The 17,624-nt window shown below is 51.3% G+C and overlaps 6 protein-coding genes across 6 annotated transcripts; 4 read left to right on the top strand and 2 right to left on the bottom strand.

The window, feature by feature from the left end:
• Positions 1 to 1,454: 1,454 nt before the first annotated feature.
• On the top strand, positions 1,455 to 2,547 carry J4E92_003048 (uncharacterized protein; the record flags this gene model as incomplete). Its single annotated transcript, XM_051494448.1, has 2 exons — positions 1,455 to 1,965; positions 2,018 to 2,547. 2 exons carry the CDS (start codon positions 1,455 to 1,457, stop codon positions 2,545 to 2,547), a joined length of 1,041 nt encoding a protein of 346 aa, XP_051354741.1.
• A 5-nt stretch (positions 2,548 to 2,552) lies between these two features.
• J4E92_003047 (uncharacterized protein) lies at positions 2,553 to 4,150 on the bottom strand (the record flags this gene model as incomplete). Its single annotated transcript, XM_051494447.1, has 2 exons — positions 2,553 to 3,791; positions 3,848 to 4,150. 2 exons carry the CDS (start codon positions 4,148 to 4,150, stop codon positions 2,553 to 2,555), a joined length of 1,542 nt encoding a protein of 513 aa, XP_051354740.1.
• A 4,960-nt stretch (positions 4,151 to 9,110) lies between these two features.
• J4E92_003046 (uncharacterized protein) lies at positions 9,111 to 10,097 on the top strand (the record flags this gene model as incomplete). The annotated part of the gene is made up of 2 exons (XM_051494446.1): positions 9,111 to 9,353; positions 9,402 to 10,097. The coding sequence occupies 2 exons, from the start codon at positions 9,111 to 9,113 to the stop codon at positions 10,095 to 10,097; spliced, it is 939 nt and encodes a 312-aa protein (XP_051354739.1).
• A 619-nt stretch (positions 10,098 to 10,716) lies between these two features.
• Positions 10,717 to 11,901, bottom strand: J4E92_003045 (uncharacterized protein; the record flags this gene model as incomplete). The annotated part of the gene is made up of 1 exon (XM_051494445.1): positions 10,717 to 11,901. The coding sequence occupies one exon, from the start codon at positions 11,899 to 11,901 to the stop codon at positions 10,717 to 10,719; it is 1,185 nt and encodes a 394-aa protein (XP_051354738.1).
• Positions 11,902 to 12,279: 378 nt separating this feature from the next.
• TRP2 (anthranilate synthase component 1) lies at positions 12,280 to 14,538 on the top strand (the record flags this gene model as incomplete). The annotated part of the gene is made up of 10 exons (XM_051494444.1): positions 12,280 to 12,291; positions 12,348 to 12,496; positions 12,625 to 12,704; positions 12,752 to 13,545; positions 13,607 to 13,696; positions 13,818 to 13,911; positions 13,959 to 14,104; positions 14,154 to 14,213; positions 14,273 to 14,333; positions 14,402 to 14,538. 10 exons carry the CDS (start codon positions 12,280 to 12,282, stop codon positions 14,536 to 14,538), a joined length of 1,623 nt encoding a protein of 540 aa, XP_051354737.1.
• An 889-nt stretch (positions 14,539 to 15,427) lies between these two features.
• On the top strand, positions 15,428 to 16,194 carry J4E92_003043 (uncharacterized protein; the record flags this gene model as incomplete). Its single annotated transcript, XM_051494443.1, has 2 exons — positions 15,428 to 15,511; positions 15,565 to 16,194. The coding sequence occupies 2 exons, from the start codon at positions 15,428 to 15,430 to the stop codon at positions 16,192 to 16,194; spliced, it is 714 nt and encodes a 237-aa protein (XP_051354736.1).
• Between the last annotated feature and the right edge of the window lie 1,430 nt (positions 16,195 to 17,624).

Genomic DNA, 17,624 nt, shown 5'->3' with positions numbered 1-17,624 from the left:
CCTCGCACCACGTCCCCGTTTCTTGCAGATACACACGAACGAGCCGAGCTTGTTCCGCCTTTGACACAGGAAGGTCAGCCTCAATCTCTGATGGCGCAACACAGCTGACGGCTCGATCAAGTAAAGTTGAGGAGGCTGACGTGCTCACTGACGAAGCATGCCAGGACAGAGAGGGAAAGGTGCTTTGGAGCAAACGACCACTATCTTCAAGACCCTGACTTTGAGCCGTCGCGGCAAGATTGGCCGCGACGTTGCGGTCCAACACAACCGAACTTGACGAGGTGAGCTCCAATTCGGCGTACTCTGCAATGGAAGCTTCCAGATGATAATCAGAAGTGCTCGCGTCCAAGTGGCTTTCTGACCGAGCTGCGGCCGCGCTCGAGCTCCCAGGATCTAGGGATATGGCAGCGTAGAAATCTTGGTACTCGCGCACGATTTGATCCGTGTTATCCACAATCTAAACACTGTGAGCACGCACACTTGAGGAAGACCTAAGAAAACTGTCGACCCTAGCTTACAGTCGTTACGGATTGCCCGCCAGATTGGCCTCGTTCCCCTTCAACGGCAAGCAAAGCAGCGCTATGCTCGCTGGACAATTGTAGCGCCCTGGACGGATGGAACGACGCTTTCAGACCCCAGCGGCACTCATCACCGCGAGATTGACAACCCCGGCATCGTGGCTGAGCTCCATCGCCTAGGAAAAATGAACCAAAAAACACGCACGAAAACTGGGATAGAACGCACACTTCCGCCTTCTGCGCCGGCAGCATAGGCTTCAGCTTGCAACATTAGCATTATTGGAGGCAATGATGACGTGGTTTCGATCTTACCAACCCAATCGAGACCTTGTTCGACTGGCTTGCGCAACGATCTCTGGGTCACCTGCCATTGAGGCAATATGTCAGAAACTACGTATTGATGTATCATGTAGGACGGGGAATGGAAGCACTAATGCGTTGAGGTGATCGTAGAGAAGGTGGGTAAGCCCTGGAGCGCTTCCACTTGCCCTGACGCCAGGGTCTCAACGATACCAAGCACTTTACCGAGGTTGGGCCGTGTCAGAAGCAAGCCGAAGCACCCGATAATCCGGAATAGGAAAGCACGCACGAAAGTGATCGCACATCGCCTCCCCTAAGCGCTATCTAGCCAGGCACAGGTCAAACCCAGCATGTAGTTTGAGAAGAAAAAAACGTGCAGTCTAATCTCCATCCGACTAATGATCAAAGACCTGGCGCTTGCGGTTACACCTGTATGAATGGCCCTAGTGCATACAAGGAAGCATCTGCTCGGCGGTGTAGTTTGGTATGTAGACAAATAACGTTATCAACATTGGGTTCAATATACTTGGTGCCGCTAGAAAGCTATAAAGGCGCCCAGGTACGATCACCAAGCTGGGTATCGAACTTGCTTCGTCACACCTTTTACCCCCCAACTTTTACACAGCCTTATTCGCTATGACCAGACAACGAGTTTTCCGACTGCCCCAGCGCACTTCCATCCAAGACCTTCAGGTTAGCGAAGAAGACGTGCCCGAACCCTCCGCTCAAGAAGTCTTGATCCGAATCAAGAATGTAGCTCTCAACTTCCGCGACTTTGCTGTTTCCACCGGAAAGTACCCTTTCCCGGTGAAAGACAATGTGGTGCCTTGCTCTGATCTTTCCGGAGAGGTTGTACGTGTGGGCAGCCACGTGGAGGACTTTGCCGAGGGAGACAAGGTGATTGCATCCTTTGACTTGAAGACCTTGTACGGTGCTATGCCGGATTGGCACCATAGCTTGGGTGGTTGTTACGATGGAGTGCTTCGAGAATACATTACATTGCCTAGCTCGGCACTCGTCAGGGTACCTTCAACTACTAAGCTCAGCTTCGCTCAGCTCTCGGCTCTGGTCTGCACAGGAACCACCGCGTGGAATGCGCTTTACGGCAACGTTCCGTTGAAGCCTGGCCAGACAGTGCTCTTTCTCGGTAAGAGTTCTTTTTAGTTAATTATAAGAGCTACCGCTGATTCCATTTGTAGGCACTGGTGGTGTTTCGATCACTGGGCTTATCTTGGCTAGGGCTGCAGGCGCTGTCACGATCATCACTTCTTCGTCAGACGACAAGCTCGCGCACGTTCAAAAAACGTACGGTGCCGACTATACCATCAATTACAAATCGACTCCTGCTTGGTCCCAGGAGGTGCTCAAGATCACCAATGGCCACGGTGCAGATTTCATTCTCGAGAACGGTGGAGCTGGAACGATCGGTCAAAGCATTGATGCAGTGGCTTACGGCGGAAACATTGCTGTAATAGGGTTCCTTGCCTCCTGTCCCCAGGAGAAGATGCCTGACGTGGCAGCGCTTGCCCTATCGAAGGGTGCAATCGTCCGCGGCATCATGGTTGGATCTAAGCAACAGCTGGAAGATGTCACACGCTTCGTGACTTCCAAGAACCTCAATGTGCCCGTAGAGAAGGTGTTTGGCTTTGGGAGGGATGAGGTCGTTTCTGCCTTTGAGTATTTGGTATCAGGTCAACACATCGGCAAGGTGTGCATTGCTGTAAACTAAGGTAGCTACCCTTGAGGCGACAGTCCAGCAGCAATCTGTTTCCCTCTGGCCTCGTCTAGAAGATTCGCTATGTCCTTGTCAACCAGGTCCAATTCTCTTTCAACGAGACCCTTGCGCTCCTCTGACCTCGGCTCAAAGACAGCAACAAATGGTTTTGGGCCGGACACAAACCCAGTTGTAAACATTTCTTCTGACACGTTGATCCTCGCGCCATCTTTAGAGCGTATGTTGAACGCCCAAAGCAGCCTTGCCATCGCTATTGCTAGCGAGTTCCGTGCGATGAATCGTCCAGGGCAAACTCTGCGGCCGTACCCAAAGTTGGCAGGCTGCGTCTTTTCGATCCAGCGTTCAGGCCGGAACACTTCTGGTGAGTCATATGTGCGGGAGTTCTGGCGCATGGCGGCGAACACGGGAACTACAACTGAACCCTTGGGTATCAGATAGCCTTTGTAAAAGTCCTCCTGGGTCGTGGCATGCGGAATCCCAGCTGGCACAATGTGCCGCCATCTAAAGTTTTCCTCTACCACGGCCTGAAGATAGGGCAGGTTGCTCAGATCTTCGAATCCAGGAAGGCGATTCGTACCGACGACTTCGTCGAGCTCTTTCTGCGCGGTGGCAATCCAATCTGGGTAGGCTACGCATGCCAAAATGAAAATCTGCAGTTGAACTTGTGTAGTTTCGACGCCAGCATCACACAGGATACCAAGGTCCCATGCTATCTCTGTCGCAGCGAGATCTTTTGCCTCCTTTGACTTGTTGAATTCTTTGGCCCAGTTCCATCCCTTGCGCTTAAGTGCGTCTTGCATGTTGGCCATGTGGAGATTTTCCCACATCTGGTACCACGCCTCAGCCGTTTTCTTCCATGGCGTCAATGGTGCTGGGAGGCGGTTGAGAGACGGGAAGAGATCGACTATCCACGCGCCCACCTGACCGGCAATAGTAAAGTTCTTAAGACACTCGTGACTGGTCTGAAGTTGCCATTCGTCGCCGGTGATGATGCGCATACCGAAGGTGATGGAATATACGATGCTCGCCGCAAAGCGCTCAAACTCCTTGGGGAAGTCGTTTGATTGAAGAAGGTTCTTCAAGAGCTGTTTGCTCTCTAGGTCCTGAATTGCCGTGTAACAGGCTGACGCACGCGGGCTGAGCACAGGAGCTTCTAGTCGTTGGTGCAAGAGAAAGTCGCCATCGAATGGCTTGAACATTATGTGCTTGCTCTTGCACGTCAATTCTTGTGCCATGACCTTGGAATATATCAGGTCGCTATTACAGCTGTCGGCAGAACGGACTCGTGACTTACCATGCGTGGCCGACTACTGTAGATCATTGCCTTCTTGTCGAGCAGATCTTTGGCCACCTCGTGGTCTCCAATCAATATCACATTCGTGCCGCCGAAATTGAGGTACACAAGAGGACCATACTGTTCCACCCATCTCTGGTATGTAACCCAGACGGCTTCTTTGGGAGCCTGGTGTAAATTGCCGAGAATGGGCAACCGAGGCGGTCCCGGAGGTAAATTCGAGTCTTGTCGTTTACGGAGCCAGAGGTACAATATTGCCAGCAGACTGACAACGAATATGACTGTTGTTGATAATGTGGCCATTGTGAATAGGTTGGAGTGGTTTATATCCAGAAATTCGAGGCATGAGGGAATACGCTGTTTATCCGAAGATGCGATACAACGCGATAGCAGGGCATGTTTTGAGCTTTCGGTGCTTCATCTCATGCGAGGCTTCGATACGGCCCGCTCCCTGAACTTGAGTGGGGCGGACCACGGCCCGTCCTTTGTCACAGCCAATAACAGTGCGTGGGGCGACTGGGTTGATACGAGCGTACCCAGGTAGCGTTGTGTAGGATTGCGGCACAGCTTAAGCTATTAGTGTATTATACTTGTAATTTCTCTTATTTATAAAAGTATCTTTTTATTAAAGTTATTAATATTATAAAAGTTATAAGTAGCTTATTTTACTTTATATTATTATAGTACTATAAAATAAAGTAAATAGTAACTAAAAGAAGAAATTATATATAAGTATAAGTTAAAAAAAAGAAAATATAAAAAGTAACTACTATAAGTACTACTTCTTAAGTATACTATATATATATTATAGCTTTTAATATACTTACTATTAATTTAGCTACTAAGCTTAGCTTTTATAGTATATTACTACTATCTAATATTTTAATAATATATTTATTTTTTATAAAGTTTACTATAGTAAAAAAAAAAATAGTAAAGCTATAATTTACTTATTACTATTTTATTATTATTTTTAAACTTATTTTTTTTAAAAGTTTTACTACTATACTATTATATTATATAAGAACTTAAAATACTAAAAAGTACTTTTTCTTTCTTAAAAAGATTTAAAGTATATTATATATACTAAGAATATAAATATAGTATATATAGCTAATATTTTATAAGTAATAACTTAGTAGCTAAGAACTTTTTAATTACTAAAAAAATAGTAGTATTAAATTTAGTTTATTAACTTTAGCTACTAAGCTTTTAGCTAATACTTTATAAGTAAGCTATTTTAAATACTATATTTAATAATAAAGTATAATATAAGTAGGTACTAGCTATTTTAGCTAAATATAAAATCTTTATTTAATATTAGTATAAATAAAAGAAGTAGAAAAATATAGTAGAAATAGCTAAGTAGCTATTATAAGTAATAAGTTATCTAGTTAATTATTTAGATTATTTAGTTTATCTAGTGCTAGTATATTAAATGTAAAGTCGCTTAAGCTATTAAATTATGAACGCTTATAAGACGCTTCTGCAGGAATTTCGGCAAGTAGGAAAGTGTGCCGCGCCAGAAGCCATACGGCACAAGCTTGGCATACCTGAACGAGCGATAGCACGCTCGAATGACCCATACTTGGGACCCAGTATGTCCAGGAGCAGTATGAGAACGATGCTCTGCCCTGTGAAGTCTCTTGTGAGTGCCATTGTGATGTATTCGAGGTTTTTCGCTGCCACTTCCCGCTGACATGAATGATTATCGAAAAGTCCTCAATGTTGTTGGGTGGACGCTGGTCTCATTTTCATCCATCTTCGTCTTAGCGCGATCATATACACGCGCACGAATCGTGACGACGACTCTGGGCTGGGACGACTGGTGTATGATTGCTGGCCTGGTGAGTTCGACTTTAGACCTCAGTCCTACATTCGATAGCCATTGACTTACTCGAACATCAGATCTTCGCTGTAGTGTGTACATCGCTCGTAACAGCCGGCACTGCGCACGGCCTTGGACAACATGTATGGGACATCAGCGATCCAGAAGATCAGGCTGTGGCTACCATGTACGTGCTGTTGGCGCCTTGCTTCTCCATCGTCAGCGCCTTCTTCACGAAAGCCTCCATCATCATCGCACTAATGAGAGTAAGTACACAGGACTATGCAATGGACGGGACTCTTAGCTTACCAGCCTAGATCCGAGGACACACAGCGCGTCTATCGCACAAGTGTGTCGCGTACGCCCCTCTGGTCGTCCTACTGATCGGCTCCACACTCTCATGCTCTGTCATGATTTTCTTTTGTTCGCCCGTACAGAAGTCCTGGAAACCGCAGATTGAGGGCACATGCTTGAGCCCCGCAATGCTGGATGTTGTCGGAAAGTCGGTCTCAGGTATGTTGGAAGAATGCCAATGTCTCTGCCAGGTGCTGAAGCCCCAGTGTATAACGCGATGATGGACGTCTTTTGCGCCATCATGCCGTACTTTATCATAAGGACTTTGAACATTCCTCGAAAGGACAAGCGAAATCTTGTAATACTGATGGGTGGTAGCATTCTGTAAGGTCACCTCGCCGCACTGTTGGTGCAATTACTGACGTTGGCAGTGGCACATTCGCAACCATCATGAAGATCGTAGCAATGGGCAGCATCTCCAATGTCGCGGACATGACACACTCTTGGTCAGAGATAACGATCTGGTATCTGTGAGTGTAGTGTTATCGAACACAAGAGACCTTGACTCACTCAAGCAGGACTGAGAACAACGTCCTCATGATCGCTGGATGTTTCCCTGCCCTGCGGCCGTTCTGGCGTGTTGCGATTGGCAAATACAGCTCGTACCTCTCGTCGAACGCATCACGCAAAAATCCTCCACGAGGCGAAAACGGACAATCGACCGAAGACAAAGAGCTGCAAGTGTACACGGTGGGATCGCAGCCCAAACTAGGGAAGAAACCCAATTTGTATTCGACAACGATCCGCGTCAGTAGTGAAGAAAGGTTGTGTCCCAGATTAGACGGAAGTTCCGTGGAGACCATTGAGAGGATCCTGCACAACCATGGAGACGAGCGCTTCGAGCGCCAGGCTTGCATTGCCAGCACTCGGACAGGTGGAATATCACCCAGCGATTGCACGAAAATAACAGTCACCAGTGAGGTAGAGATCAAGTGAAAAGCGTGTCCAATCGTTCCATGCCAAAGTCCTGTGTTCGTGGCATGCCAGTAGCACCCAGCACTGTGAGTTTTGACGGATCGCGGGTAAACCCAATTCTCAAGATCCTATGGTTGTATGTGGAAGATAAGCTCGTTGTGAAAGGATATATTGACGGTGGACGGTGGGCGAAAGACCAAATCGCTTCCCAACATCAAGGCAACTCCTGCCCCGCCCTCCCGTCCATCTCATATCTCGCCCTCTCTTGTTCCAACTCAGTACGCCCATCGGGTGGTGCTTCGTGCGTGTAATCCTGCATATCCTTCCGAGCAGCATGGGCCTGATGCATGGTTGTGTCCATGGCCGGTTTCTGCAGTGCTCTCCTCTTCTTGCGCTCGCGAAAGAAGAGCCAAGCGAGCAACGCAATGATGATTATAGCAGCAGTTGCGCCGACGCCGATGCCTGCTCCTGCGCCCGCCGATATACCACCGCTCGACGATACATCGGATTGATCTGTGGTATTGGTTGCTGTTGGAGACGGCGCGCTGGTGGGTGTAGAGGCCGCTGCACTACCGTCCGAGGACGCGGGTGTACTTTGTGAATTGGTTGAGGTTGTCGCTTCTGATACTGCGACGCCTTGTGAGGCAGTGGCCGTACCCAAGCTGGCTAGTATACCTGAGCTATCGACCTTCCACCACATTGGCGTCTTTGTCGCGTCGGAATCCTTGTCTTGTGCGTCGCTTACTTTGCCTGCAGAGTTAGGGGTACGAAGTCAGTATGTGTCTCACATGCACTTCGTAGAGGCAAGACTTACCTGTCAGCGGGTTGACATAGCGCAGTTGAGATAGCCCATCTGTGCAACATCGATCATTCCCATAACACACGACGTTCTCTCCGCATGATATTAGTCCTATCCCCTGCCAATCTTGTTCTAGAAAGTCCTCTCAATAGTGTTCTGTATGAAGACTTAGACTGTATGGACTCACCGGGAAACAAGTCACTACAGCCCGTCCAGTTCTTATCGGCGCAATATTGCCGGCCAATGTTTCCTGATCTTGTACACAGCAAGTTGCTGCCGCAACTTTCGCTCCATAAGCAACAATTGTTCGTGCCTTTGCCACATGAGACTAATTCATCGCTAGTCGGGTTGTTAGATTGGAAAGTCTCGCCTATGAGAAGCGCACGTTAGCAATAGACAGAAGGGCCTATGATGGCAAGACTCTTTTGGTTCCGGAAGTACGGATGCATACGCACCATCGCGTGAGTAGCAATCGGCCCAAACGCCTACTGCCAAAGTGAAGAATATCACCCGCTGTAGAAGGCACACACGCATCGCAACGTATAAGGGAGTTAGACAACGAGGACGGCAAGAAGAGGAATGACGAAGAAAGGCGAACGGACTCGTCAGGTAGTTAATTAAATAAGACAGACCGATGTAGGCAATCTGTGTCACAGCCCTACGCAGGGCGTAATTGTAATATTCGGAATAGCGCTTAGGTTTGGCCCCCATATCCATTTACTTACCCAAGATGAATCGTATAATTTGGGATTCAGCCGTGCTGGTCTGTGCCAACAATAAGACGATGCCGTGCCGGAAATAAAGGTGTTCTTCAAGTGTATCGCTCCACGGCCTAAGAAACTCGGGTGGGATGAAGTCCTGGGTGCGCGATGAGAAGTGCGCTGTTGTGGCGCGTCAGAAGGGCAGATGACTGCAGATTAGCCAATTGTTGGTCCTGATCGTACGCGCCACCCGATAGAATCAGATCGTACGAGTCGCCCAATAGAATAAGACAAGTAAATGAAATGGTACCGATGGAAATCTGACGCGAGAACATACGTGATCATCCATGGTGTATTATGCGGAAGGGCTTCGCATCTGTGAAGGAATAACACAAGTAGAGAATTTGCCATGCGGTTACAGTCCCAACAGAAGGCTAAGTCGGTGTTTTAGATGCTTCCGAACTGCATTGTATGTTGTGTAGAGAAAGTAAGGAAAGAAGGAGCTATGGACCAGTGGGAGCCAGTCAGCGTGTGGCTGAATAATCCGACAAACGTCATATTTCGTTTGGCCCGAGTTCCCGAACTTTCATTCACGAACCTACATACCTCGCCATTGCGACCACACCACCCTACCCACCAAACATACCATCCACACCTCTACAAAAGATGGCCTCAAGCACAATCCCACGTTCTGCCATGTGCAGCCTATCCCGTGCGACACCGTCTCTACGCTCCGCAACACCGCGCATCGCCACGAGATGTCTGCACCAGCAATCATCGCCCATCACAGCCTCGAGACTGCAACATAGACCAACAGCACAGCCATGGAGCCAAAGAGTAGCAGCTCCATCAGCGACAGTCGCGCGACGAACCATGTTCATCCAAACCGAGCCCACACCCAACGCCGATGTACGCACTGCCTCCAACCCCAACCCCACCCCATACTAACTCCCTCAGGCCCTAAAGTTCAACCCCAACCAGCGCGTCCTCCCCGAAACAATCTCCTCCCCCTTCCTCGAATACCTGAATCCCCGCTCCACCCTCGCGCCACCGCACCCCTCCCCGCTCGCCGCGCAACTCCTCAACATCGACGGCGTAACCAGCGTCTTCTTCGGCGCGGATTACATCACCGTAACCAAAGACACATCCACGCCCTGGTCGCACGTAAAGCCTGAAGTATTCGCCCTCATCAACGAATACATGACGTCCGGCCAACCCATCGTCAACACCGTCGCCTCCAAACCCGGCGAGCAAGGCCAAGGCGGCCAAGAAGCAGATTCATTGGCCTACGACGAAAACGACGACGAAGTCATCGGCATGATTAAAGAGTTGCTGGATACCCGCGTCCGCCCCGCGATCCAAGAAGACGGCGGCGACATTGAGTTCCGCGGCTTCAACGACGGACAAGTCATGTTGAAGCTGAGGGGCGCGTGCCGGACCTGCGATTCTAGTACTGTGACGCTCAAGAACGGGATCGAGAGCATGTTGATGCATTATATTGAGGAGGTCAAGGGGGTTCAGCAGGTGCTGGACCAGGAGGAGGAGATTGCGTTGCAGGAGTTTGCCAAGTTTGAGGAGAAGCTTAGGCAGCAGAAGGGGCCTGAGGCGACGAAGGGGACTGTGGGGAAGGGAAGTCTGGATTATGTTGAGTAGGATGGTGAAGGGGGTTGTTGAGAGAGGATTCGACATTGACCATGTGATACCAATGCATTCATTCTGCTGTTGTTCGGCATCTGCGATGGGATGTGTAGTGTGAAGTTGTAGCTAAGTTTAGATTTTTGCAAACGGTGCGGTATATCCACCGGGGTATGCAATAGATCACTAATCCAAGTATCATGATATCACATCATAGGATTCAGTATATAAGAGTAGCGTTTCGCAAGTGAACCAAGTATACTACAGGAAAAAACAACAACAAAAGAAACAGTAATCATGCAATGCCAACCGATCAACGTTAAATGGGTATCCAGAACGTACCAATGCTGTTGCGTCAAAGGAAGAAACCAGAGAACGAAAAGGACAACGCCACTCATATGCTCACAATATAACCCAAAGTCATTCCACGGCCGTTCGCAATCCAAATGCAACCACCTCCTCTTTCATATGCAAAACCCCCGCTTCATCCTTCATCATTCATGTGCTCTGACAACGGCCGTAAATCATTGTAAATCTCAATATCCAAGTGCATGCGTGATTCCAAGATCGTCATTATAGTCGTCAAATGCAATATCGGCCGTAGGCAAAGTTGTCTTCATCCACATCTCGCATCAAATCATTCTTCCAAGAGCAAATTCGAAACCGCATCCAGCGCCTCGCCCATGGAGCCCCAGAAGCTGCGTCGGGGAGGCGATCGGATGATGGTAATAACCTTCCGCTTGGGCGATGACGGCTCTTCGGTAATGAGAGTATCCACGGTATCGCGTAGTAGTTTGGAGTATTCTTCGTGAATCTCTCGGGATAGGTCTTCTTCCTCGACGAGCGTCATACAGCTGTCTAGCATGCCGAGCTCTTTCGCTGTATCGTTGTTATCGTGAACCTCATCATCTTCTTGTAGCGCCTCGCTTTTTGCGCCGAAATCCGACCAGACAGATTTCGCAAGATCGTCGTGATGGTAGCTCTTGTCCAGCTCCTCGCGCATGGATTGGCGGACGGACCTCATCTGCTTGCGCAAATCGTTGATGATGTCGGTTTGAATGCGGTTCAGTGTTTTGAACTCGTCCATGCGCGTCTTGAGGTCGTAGATGTACTTTTGCACGCCCGCGATGTAGTTGCCTACTTGCGAAACATAAGCTTCGTGGTGCAACGTTTTGGCTTCAAGTTGGTGTTGCTCACCCTCTGCTTGTGTGACGATGGCGAGTTCCTGACTGGAGTCGGAGGAGGGCTTGTCGTCGTGTGTCGCTTCGGTTTGGGAGGCGCTGGGTGAGGAGAGGTGCGCGGTCATGGCTTCGAATTGTCCGACGATGTACTCCATTTGCTCTTCGTCGGGGTGGTGTGTCTGGATGAGGTTCTCGAAGTGCGCGATGCAGGATGAGAGCGCATTCTGTACGGGCGATGAGGATGTCTCCGAGTCGTCGTCCCATGGTGTCGGTGAGGCGGGGAGTTCGGTGTTGTTTCGACGTAGTATGCGTGAGCTATCAGGAGTGTAGGGATAGCGCGGTTCGCCTTGGGTACGCGAATGCAATGAATCGTCATAATACGACCGCGTAGGCGTGTATGGCGCTGGCTCAGTAAGTCGTGAGCTGGGCTTCGGTCGCGGTCCTGTCGCAGGTGTGTTCAACCCGAAGCTATCTGTGACCCAAGCAGGCTGGTCAGGCACCCGATTGGCCTCTTTCAGCCAGCGCTGCTCGGTCGCGATAGGATATCGTGGAGGAGAGGTACCGTAGATGTTGAAGTAGTCTGCCTTGTCTTCGAGTTCCGGAGGGGTCCATGGCCGATCTAGGGTGCGAGGAATGTCCATTGCGCTTTCGTGGCCGCGCGATGGCCACATCCTCCTCTTGGCTTCCCAAACAATGCGCGTGCAGTCCAAAGGCTCTCAAGGGTAGGAATACAGCTCCAACAGCGATGCGCTCTGGTGTTGAAGAGAGCGGACACCTGCGTAAGCGCGGGAGACGGGAGAAGGCTGGTCACCGCCTGTGACGTGCGTGCATCGCCGAGGCCTGCGGAGATCTAGTGCGCCAAGGAATTTGCTATCGATAACACTTTGTGGCCCCTCCGATTGGCCCGAGATTCATCAATTCTGGCTTCAATACACATAACGAGGACTGTAATTCACAGGTTCTTCTGTTTTCACCGCTTATCAGACGTTTTATAGACACATATCTCACTCTATACAAAGATGGCGTCACAGGTATGTTCATGACTCCACACACGGCTGGCTACAGAACTGAGCGCATGACCACTTAGCTAGGCGTTCAGCCATCGCTTGACACCATTCGAGAGGTATTGGCTGCAGCAGTCAAGTCGCCCAACCCACCGAACCTCGTGCCCGTTTTCTCCTCGATACCCGCCGAGTTCTTGACCCCGTCAAGCATATACCTGAAGATATCCGCAAAGTGAGTGTGACTCATTTCATGCGATGTGGACTGGAGGGGTTGGGTCACGTCGGAGAAACGCTGTGAGAATCGACTGTCAGAAGCGGGAGGGGTTGGATCGATTGCGCACATGCTAATCGTGGGGTCAGATCCAAGTCAAGACTATCCTTCCTATTCGAGAGTGCTGCGACAACCGAGACCATAGGACGGTATAGCTTCATTGGCGCAGGTCGGTACTTGAACAAACTTCCGGCATACACAGCTGACAAGCTTCAGACCCTCGCAAAGTCATCAAGACCGGCCCGGGCCATGGCGAAGAAACCGATCCACTACCCCTCCTCGAAAAGGAACTCGCAAAGAGCCGCGTCGCGACCGTACCCTCGATACAACTACCTCCTATGACCGGCGGCGCGGTGGGATACGTTGGCTATGATTGCGTCAAATACTTCGAGCCCAAGACACGGCGAGATGACATGAAGGATGTGCTGGGTGTACCAGAGAGCTTCTTCATGCTCTTCGATACCCTGGTGGCTCTGGACCATTTCGCGCAGGTCGTAAAGGTCATAACGTACGTCAAGGTCCCAGACAGCATGGACGACCTAGAACAAGCGTACGAGGAAGCGAAGAGTACACTAAAGAGGTATATGACGATACTCAAGGACAAGGACATCCCGCTACCGGAACAAGGGCCTATACAGCTAGGCCATCAGTACACATCCAACATTGGCCAGGAGGGGTACGAGAACCACGTCAAGACATTGAAGAAGCACATTGGCGTTGGCGACATCATCCAGGCAGTACCTTCGCAACGGTTTGCAAGACCGACTTCATTGCACCCCTTCAACGTGTACCGGAACCTCCGCAACGTCAACCCCTCACCGTACCTCTTCTTCGTCGACTGTGACGATTTTCAGATAGTGGGGGCAAGTCCCGAGCTGCTGGTAAAAGAGGAGCAGGGTCGCATCATCACGCACCCCATTGCCGGCACAGTGAAGCGGGGCAAGACACTGCAAGAAGATGCAGCACTCGCAGACGAATTGTCCAACTCGCTCAAGGACCGGGCCGAACATGTGGGTTGCCTGACATCAAAGTGCATGCAGCGACGTTGGAAGCTTACATTGTGCTGTACAGGTTATGTTGGTCGACTTGGCTCGCAATGACGTCAATCGCGTGTGCGACCCACTTTCGACACGAGTTGACAAGCTAATGGTTGTCCAAAAGGTGAGCAGCGTTCCGTCCGAACCGTGATTACCGTGGATCATGCGATGAGCTACCGCGCGATGATATCAAGCGAGCGCTATGATATCAAACTGAGGGCTATGCTAACTGCAATCAAAACCAGTTTTCCCACGTGCAGCACCTGGTCTCGGAGGTGTCCGGGGTGCTGCGACCTGGCAAGACACGATTCGACGCGTTCCGCTCTATCTTCCCAGCTGGTAGGTAGCGCGTTGAAAAAGTTGGAAATGTCGCTAACCGGCAACAGGCACGGTGAGCGGTGCGCCCAAGGTGCGTGCTATGGAGCTCATTGCTGAGCTGGAGCGGGAAAAACGCGGTGTATATGCTGGCGCGGTGGGATACTTTGGCTACGGCAGTATTGATGGCGACAAGGAGATTGAAGGTGCCATGGACGTGAGTAGTCTTGCCTTGTTCCAGGTTGACAGGAGGCTGATTTTTGCAGACATGCATTGCGCTAAGAACCATGCTTGTCAAAGATGGCATCGCGTATCTCCAAGCAGGGGTAAGTTTAACGGATTCCCTGCTTTAGCTGCAAGACACAAGGCTAATGATTGGCTGCAGGGCGGCATAGTTTTCGACTCGGACCCCTACGACGAGTGGATGGAGACGATCAATAAGTTGGGTGAGCTTAATTATTCCTTTTGTCGTCTCCCCCGAGTCAAACGCACAGAGCTGACCGCTGTTTGGTAGGCGCGAACACGCACTGCATCACATCAGCTGAAGAGAAGCATCTGGCCGAGCAGCAGGAGGCGGGCGAAGGGGACAGAGACGGGTCGGCGCCGAAGCTGGAGGGCGATGCAGAGGCGCGGATTACTCTTGCGGCTTGATGCTGCGGCTTGATAGACTGCGACATGCGCCACAGGTGGTATTTGCCGTAGGGTGGGTGGGTGATTGGCAGCTGTTGGCCCGGTGAAGAGCGATCTATGGGCCTGGATCTCATCCAGCCCCCCTGCACTCGTGGGGAAGCGAGATTCGTGGGTTCTTGGTAGCTTTGTGAAACGGAAATGAAAGGGCGGGTAAGCACCAAGCGGCAGCCGCTATCTCGACGTCACGACGACTGGTAGTGCTTGAATGCACACAAGATTTGATTAATTTGGTAGCCCGTCACACCAGCGCGAAGGCCGATTGTGTGCAGCGGCGGTCGAGTTCGGGCAGGATGCTGTGTGAAAGCGTGACTGTGGAGCTGGAAGGCATGACGAAGGTGACGGAGCGGATACCATAGTCGAGCGAGTCGCGACGAGAAAGCTGGTTCGACATGTGAGTTGTACATGCAGCTTCGGATATCGGCCCTGGGGTGTGGTTGGCGTGGCTACATCATAAGGTAGGAGCGCTGGGCGCATTGGCCAATGGGCGCGCAGGGGACCGGTCGTGCATTCCGAGTTTCCCTGCTCTGGCGGCGATCGTGGAGTCTCTGTGCCTGGGCTTGGCTGCTGCTCCCTGCTCGCGCTAGTTCCGCTACTGACGCGCCAACCCGTCACCCAGCCCGTTGCAGCCTCCTGTTTGCGCGCAACTTCACTAACCAGCCACGGCCCAGCCCCGACTGTTTGTGTTCTTACGATATAAACCCGCTCGAGCTGCCCCCTCTCTCAATTCCTCATCCAGCATCCTCAACCTCAAGCACCTCTCAACTCACCTTGACTCACCCTCACTTCGATACCTAGTATCCTACTTCAATATCCTCTTCACCAAAAACTCTCTCCCCCACCCACAGTCAAGATGAGGTCTTACGCCGTTCTCGCTGCCACCTTCGCCGGTGCTGCTCTTGCCCAGGACATGCCCATGCCCAGCGGTGACTGCGCCGTAAGTGTCCCCACTGCCATTGACTATCCCGATCAATGCTAACAGTCGCTTAGAACCTGTGCATCAACAACATGGCCACCATTGCCCAGACTGAGTTCCAGTGCGAGAGCTCCGACATCAGCTGCTTCTGCACCCAGTCCAACTGGGCTTACGGTATCCGCGACTGCACCCGCCAGGCCTGCGACGCCGACCAGTCTGCTTCCGCCGTTCAGTGGGCCTACGCTCGCTGCGCTGGTGTCGCTGCCACTGGCTCTGGTACTCCCGCTGCTCTTCCCATCTTGACCTCAGCCGTCGCTAGTGCCACCGCTGTCCAGTCTGATGGCTCAGCTGTCACCTCCGTCATCACCTCTGTCGTCAGCGAGGCTTCCAGCGCTGCCTCCAGCGCCGCCTCTGGCCTCGAGAGCGTCACCTCTTCCATCGCCTCTGAGGTTAGCTCTGCTATCAGCTCTGCTAGCGGTGCTCTCGCTTCCGCCAGCTCAAGCATTGCCTCCGAGCTTGCTTCCATCACCGAGTCCGCCGGCAGCGCTGCTTCGTCCGCTACCGACTCCGCTGGCTCTGCCCTTGCCTCTGCCACCGACGCTGCTGGCTCCGCTGCCTCCTCCGTCGTTGATGGCGCCGCTGCCAAGGCCACTGGCATGCCCATCCTCGCTGGTGCCGGTATCGCCGCATGGCTCCTCCTCTAAGCGTCTCACCTTCACGTCACAACCAAGGTCCTCGCTCGATGGAGTAATGTGTATAATGACTGGTAGCATCGGGTCGGTAGCATCGGGTCGGTAATGCGAGGCGGGCTTTGGATACGTGGATGCATGGCGCAGCTTTCTCTTCTTTCCTAACGAACACTCACGCGAAGGCATAATGATAATGACGGATTCATTGTGCCTGGGCAGTCTTTTATGACTGCGATTGATACCCCGACATGGGAAATGGATGGGCCATTAGCATTGGCTCCTGTAGATAGTAACTCAATGATAATCTCTCACGACATTACTCTTTCCACCTTGACTGTGCTGACACTTACGGATTTTTGTCCTCTTTGCCCTCGTGTCACCGCCCTCGGAACAACTGTGTAGCCAACTGTGTCCTGTCGTGAAGCATTCTCAGTGACCACGTTGCCCAAATCCACATCGCGTTGAGCTACACAGCTGGCGCCAAGCATACGTGGCACACTGTCACAGCATTTATTGGCGCAAGTCACGCAATGACCACAATGACAAGTAAACAAATCGACAAGTAAGTCAATCGCGCAACTCAAGACATAAAGTCAAAGACATGAAGTCAACTTAACCTCCAGCCTCAACCTCCACTTTTATCCTTTTCCGCCCCAGCAGATCATCAGCATCAGCCTCAGCCCTGTGGGGGCGCCTTTCCTTCTCCCACGCTCCGCGATGCTCCGCGGCCCCATATATGAGGGTTTGTGCGTCTGTCGTGCTTACAATTACACATTATTCCAGCAACTACTTCTTTTTCTGGAAGTGCTGACGCGTATGTACCGGCCGGGTGCAGATCGTGTGTATCAGATTGCGGGTGATCAGGAGTGGTGTTGTGGGGACTACGGGTAAGGCAGGTAGAGCAGGGACCATGTGTTTACTACAATAACGTTGCAGAACGTTGCGGAACGGTGTCAGTGCATAGGCGGGTGGGTGTGGATGCGCGGGGACTGGGTTGAGGTCCGCGGAAGATGGTGGTGACGATGGTGGTGGATGGGTAGGCTGGTGGGAGGGATGGTGGGAGGGATGGCCGAGGGATGGTGCGTGGCGTGGCTGGCTGGGCTTGGGCGGTGGGAGGAGCCGCGGGCTTCCGGTGGGCATGGGCGCGATGGTACGCGTTATTTCGCGTGAACATGTGGTAGGAGTCGCTGCATCTTTTAGCAAGTAATTGATTTGCTATTGCTAGTCTCCATGTATGGTGTTCTTGACGTGGTGATCAGCTAAGGTCGTCTCAGCCTCGTTGTTGCCGGGATGCCTCGTTCCTGCCTTGTAAGCAATGCGCTCAACAACCTCTGATCAGACGTATACAATATGCACATTTTCTTCTGTCGTGTTCCAAGTGCTGAAGACTCGCATGCCGTGCCACAGAATTTATGGTCTTACAGGCGCGAGCGGTACTGCTGGAC

The sequence above is a fragment of the Alternaria infectoria genome (assembly GCF_024043175.1).
Source record: "Alternaria infectoria strain BMP 0036 chromosome Unknown scaffold_4, whole genome shotgun sequence".
Taxonomy (NCBI): domain Eukaryota; kingdom Fungi; phylum Ascomycota; class Dothideomycetes; order Pleosporales; family Pleosporaceae; genus Alternaria; species Alternaria infectoria.
The sequence above is the reverse complement of the archived record's forward strand: the minus strand, read 5'-3'. Positions and strand labels throughout refer to the sequence as shown.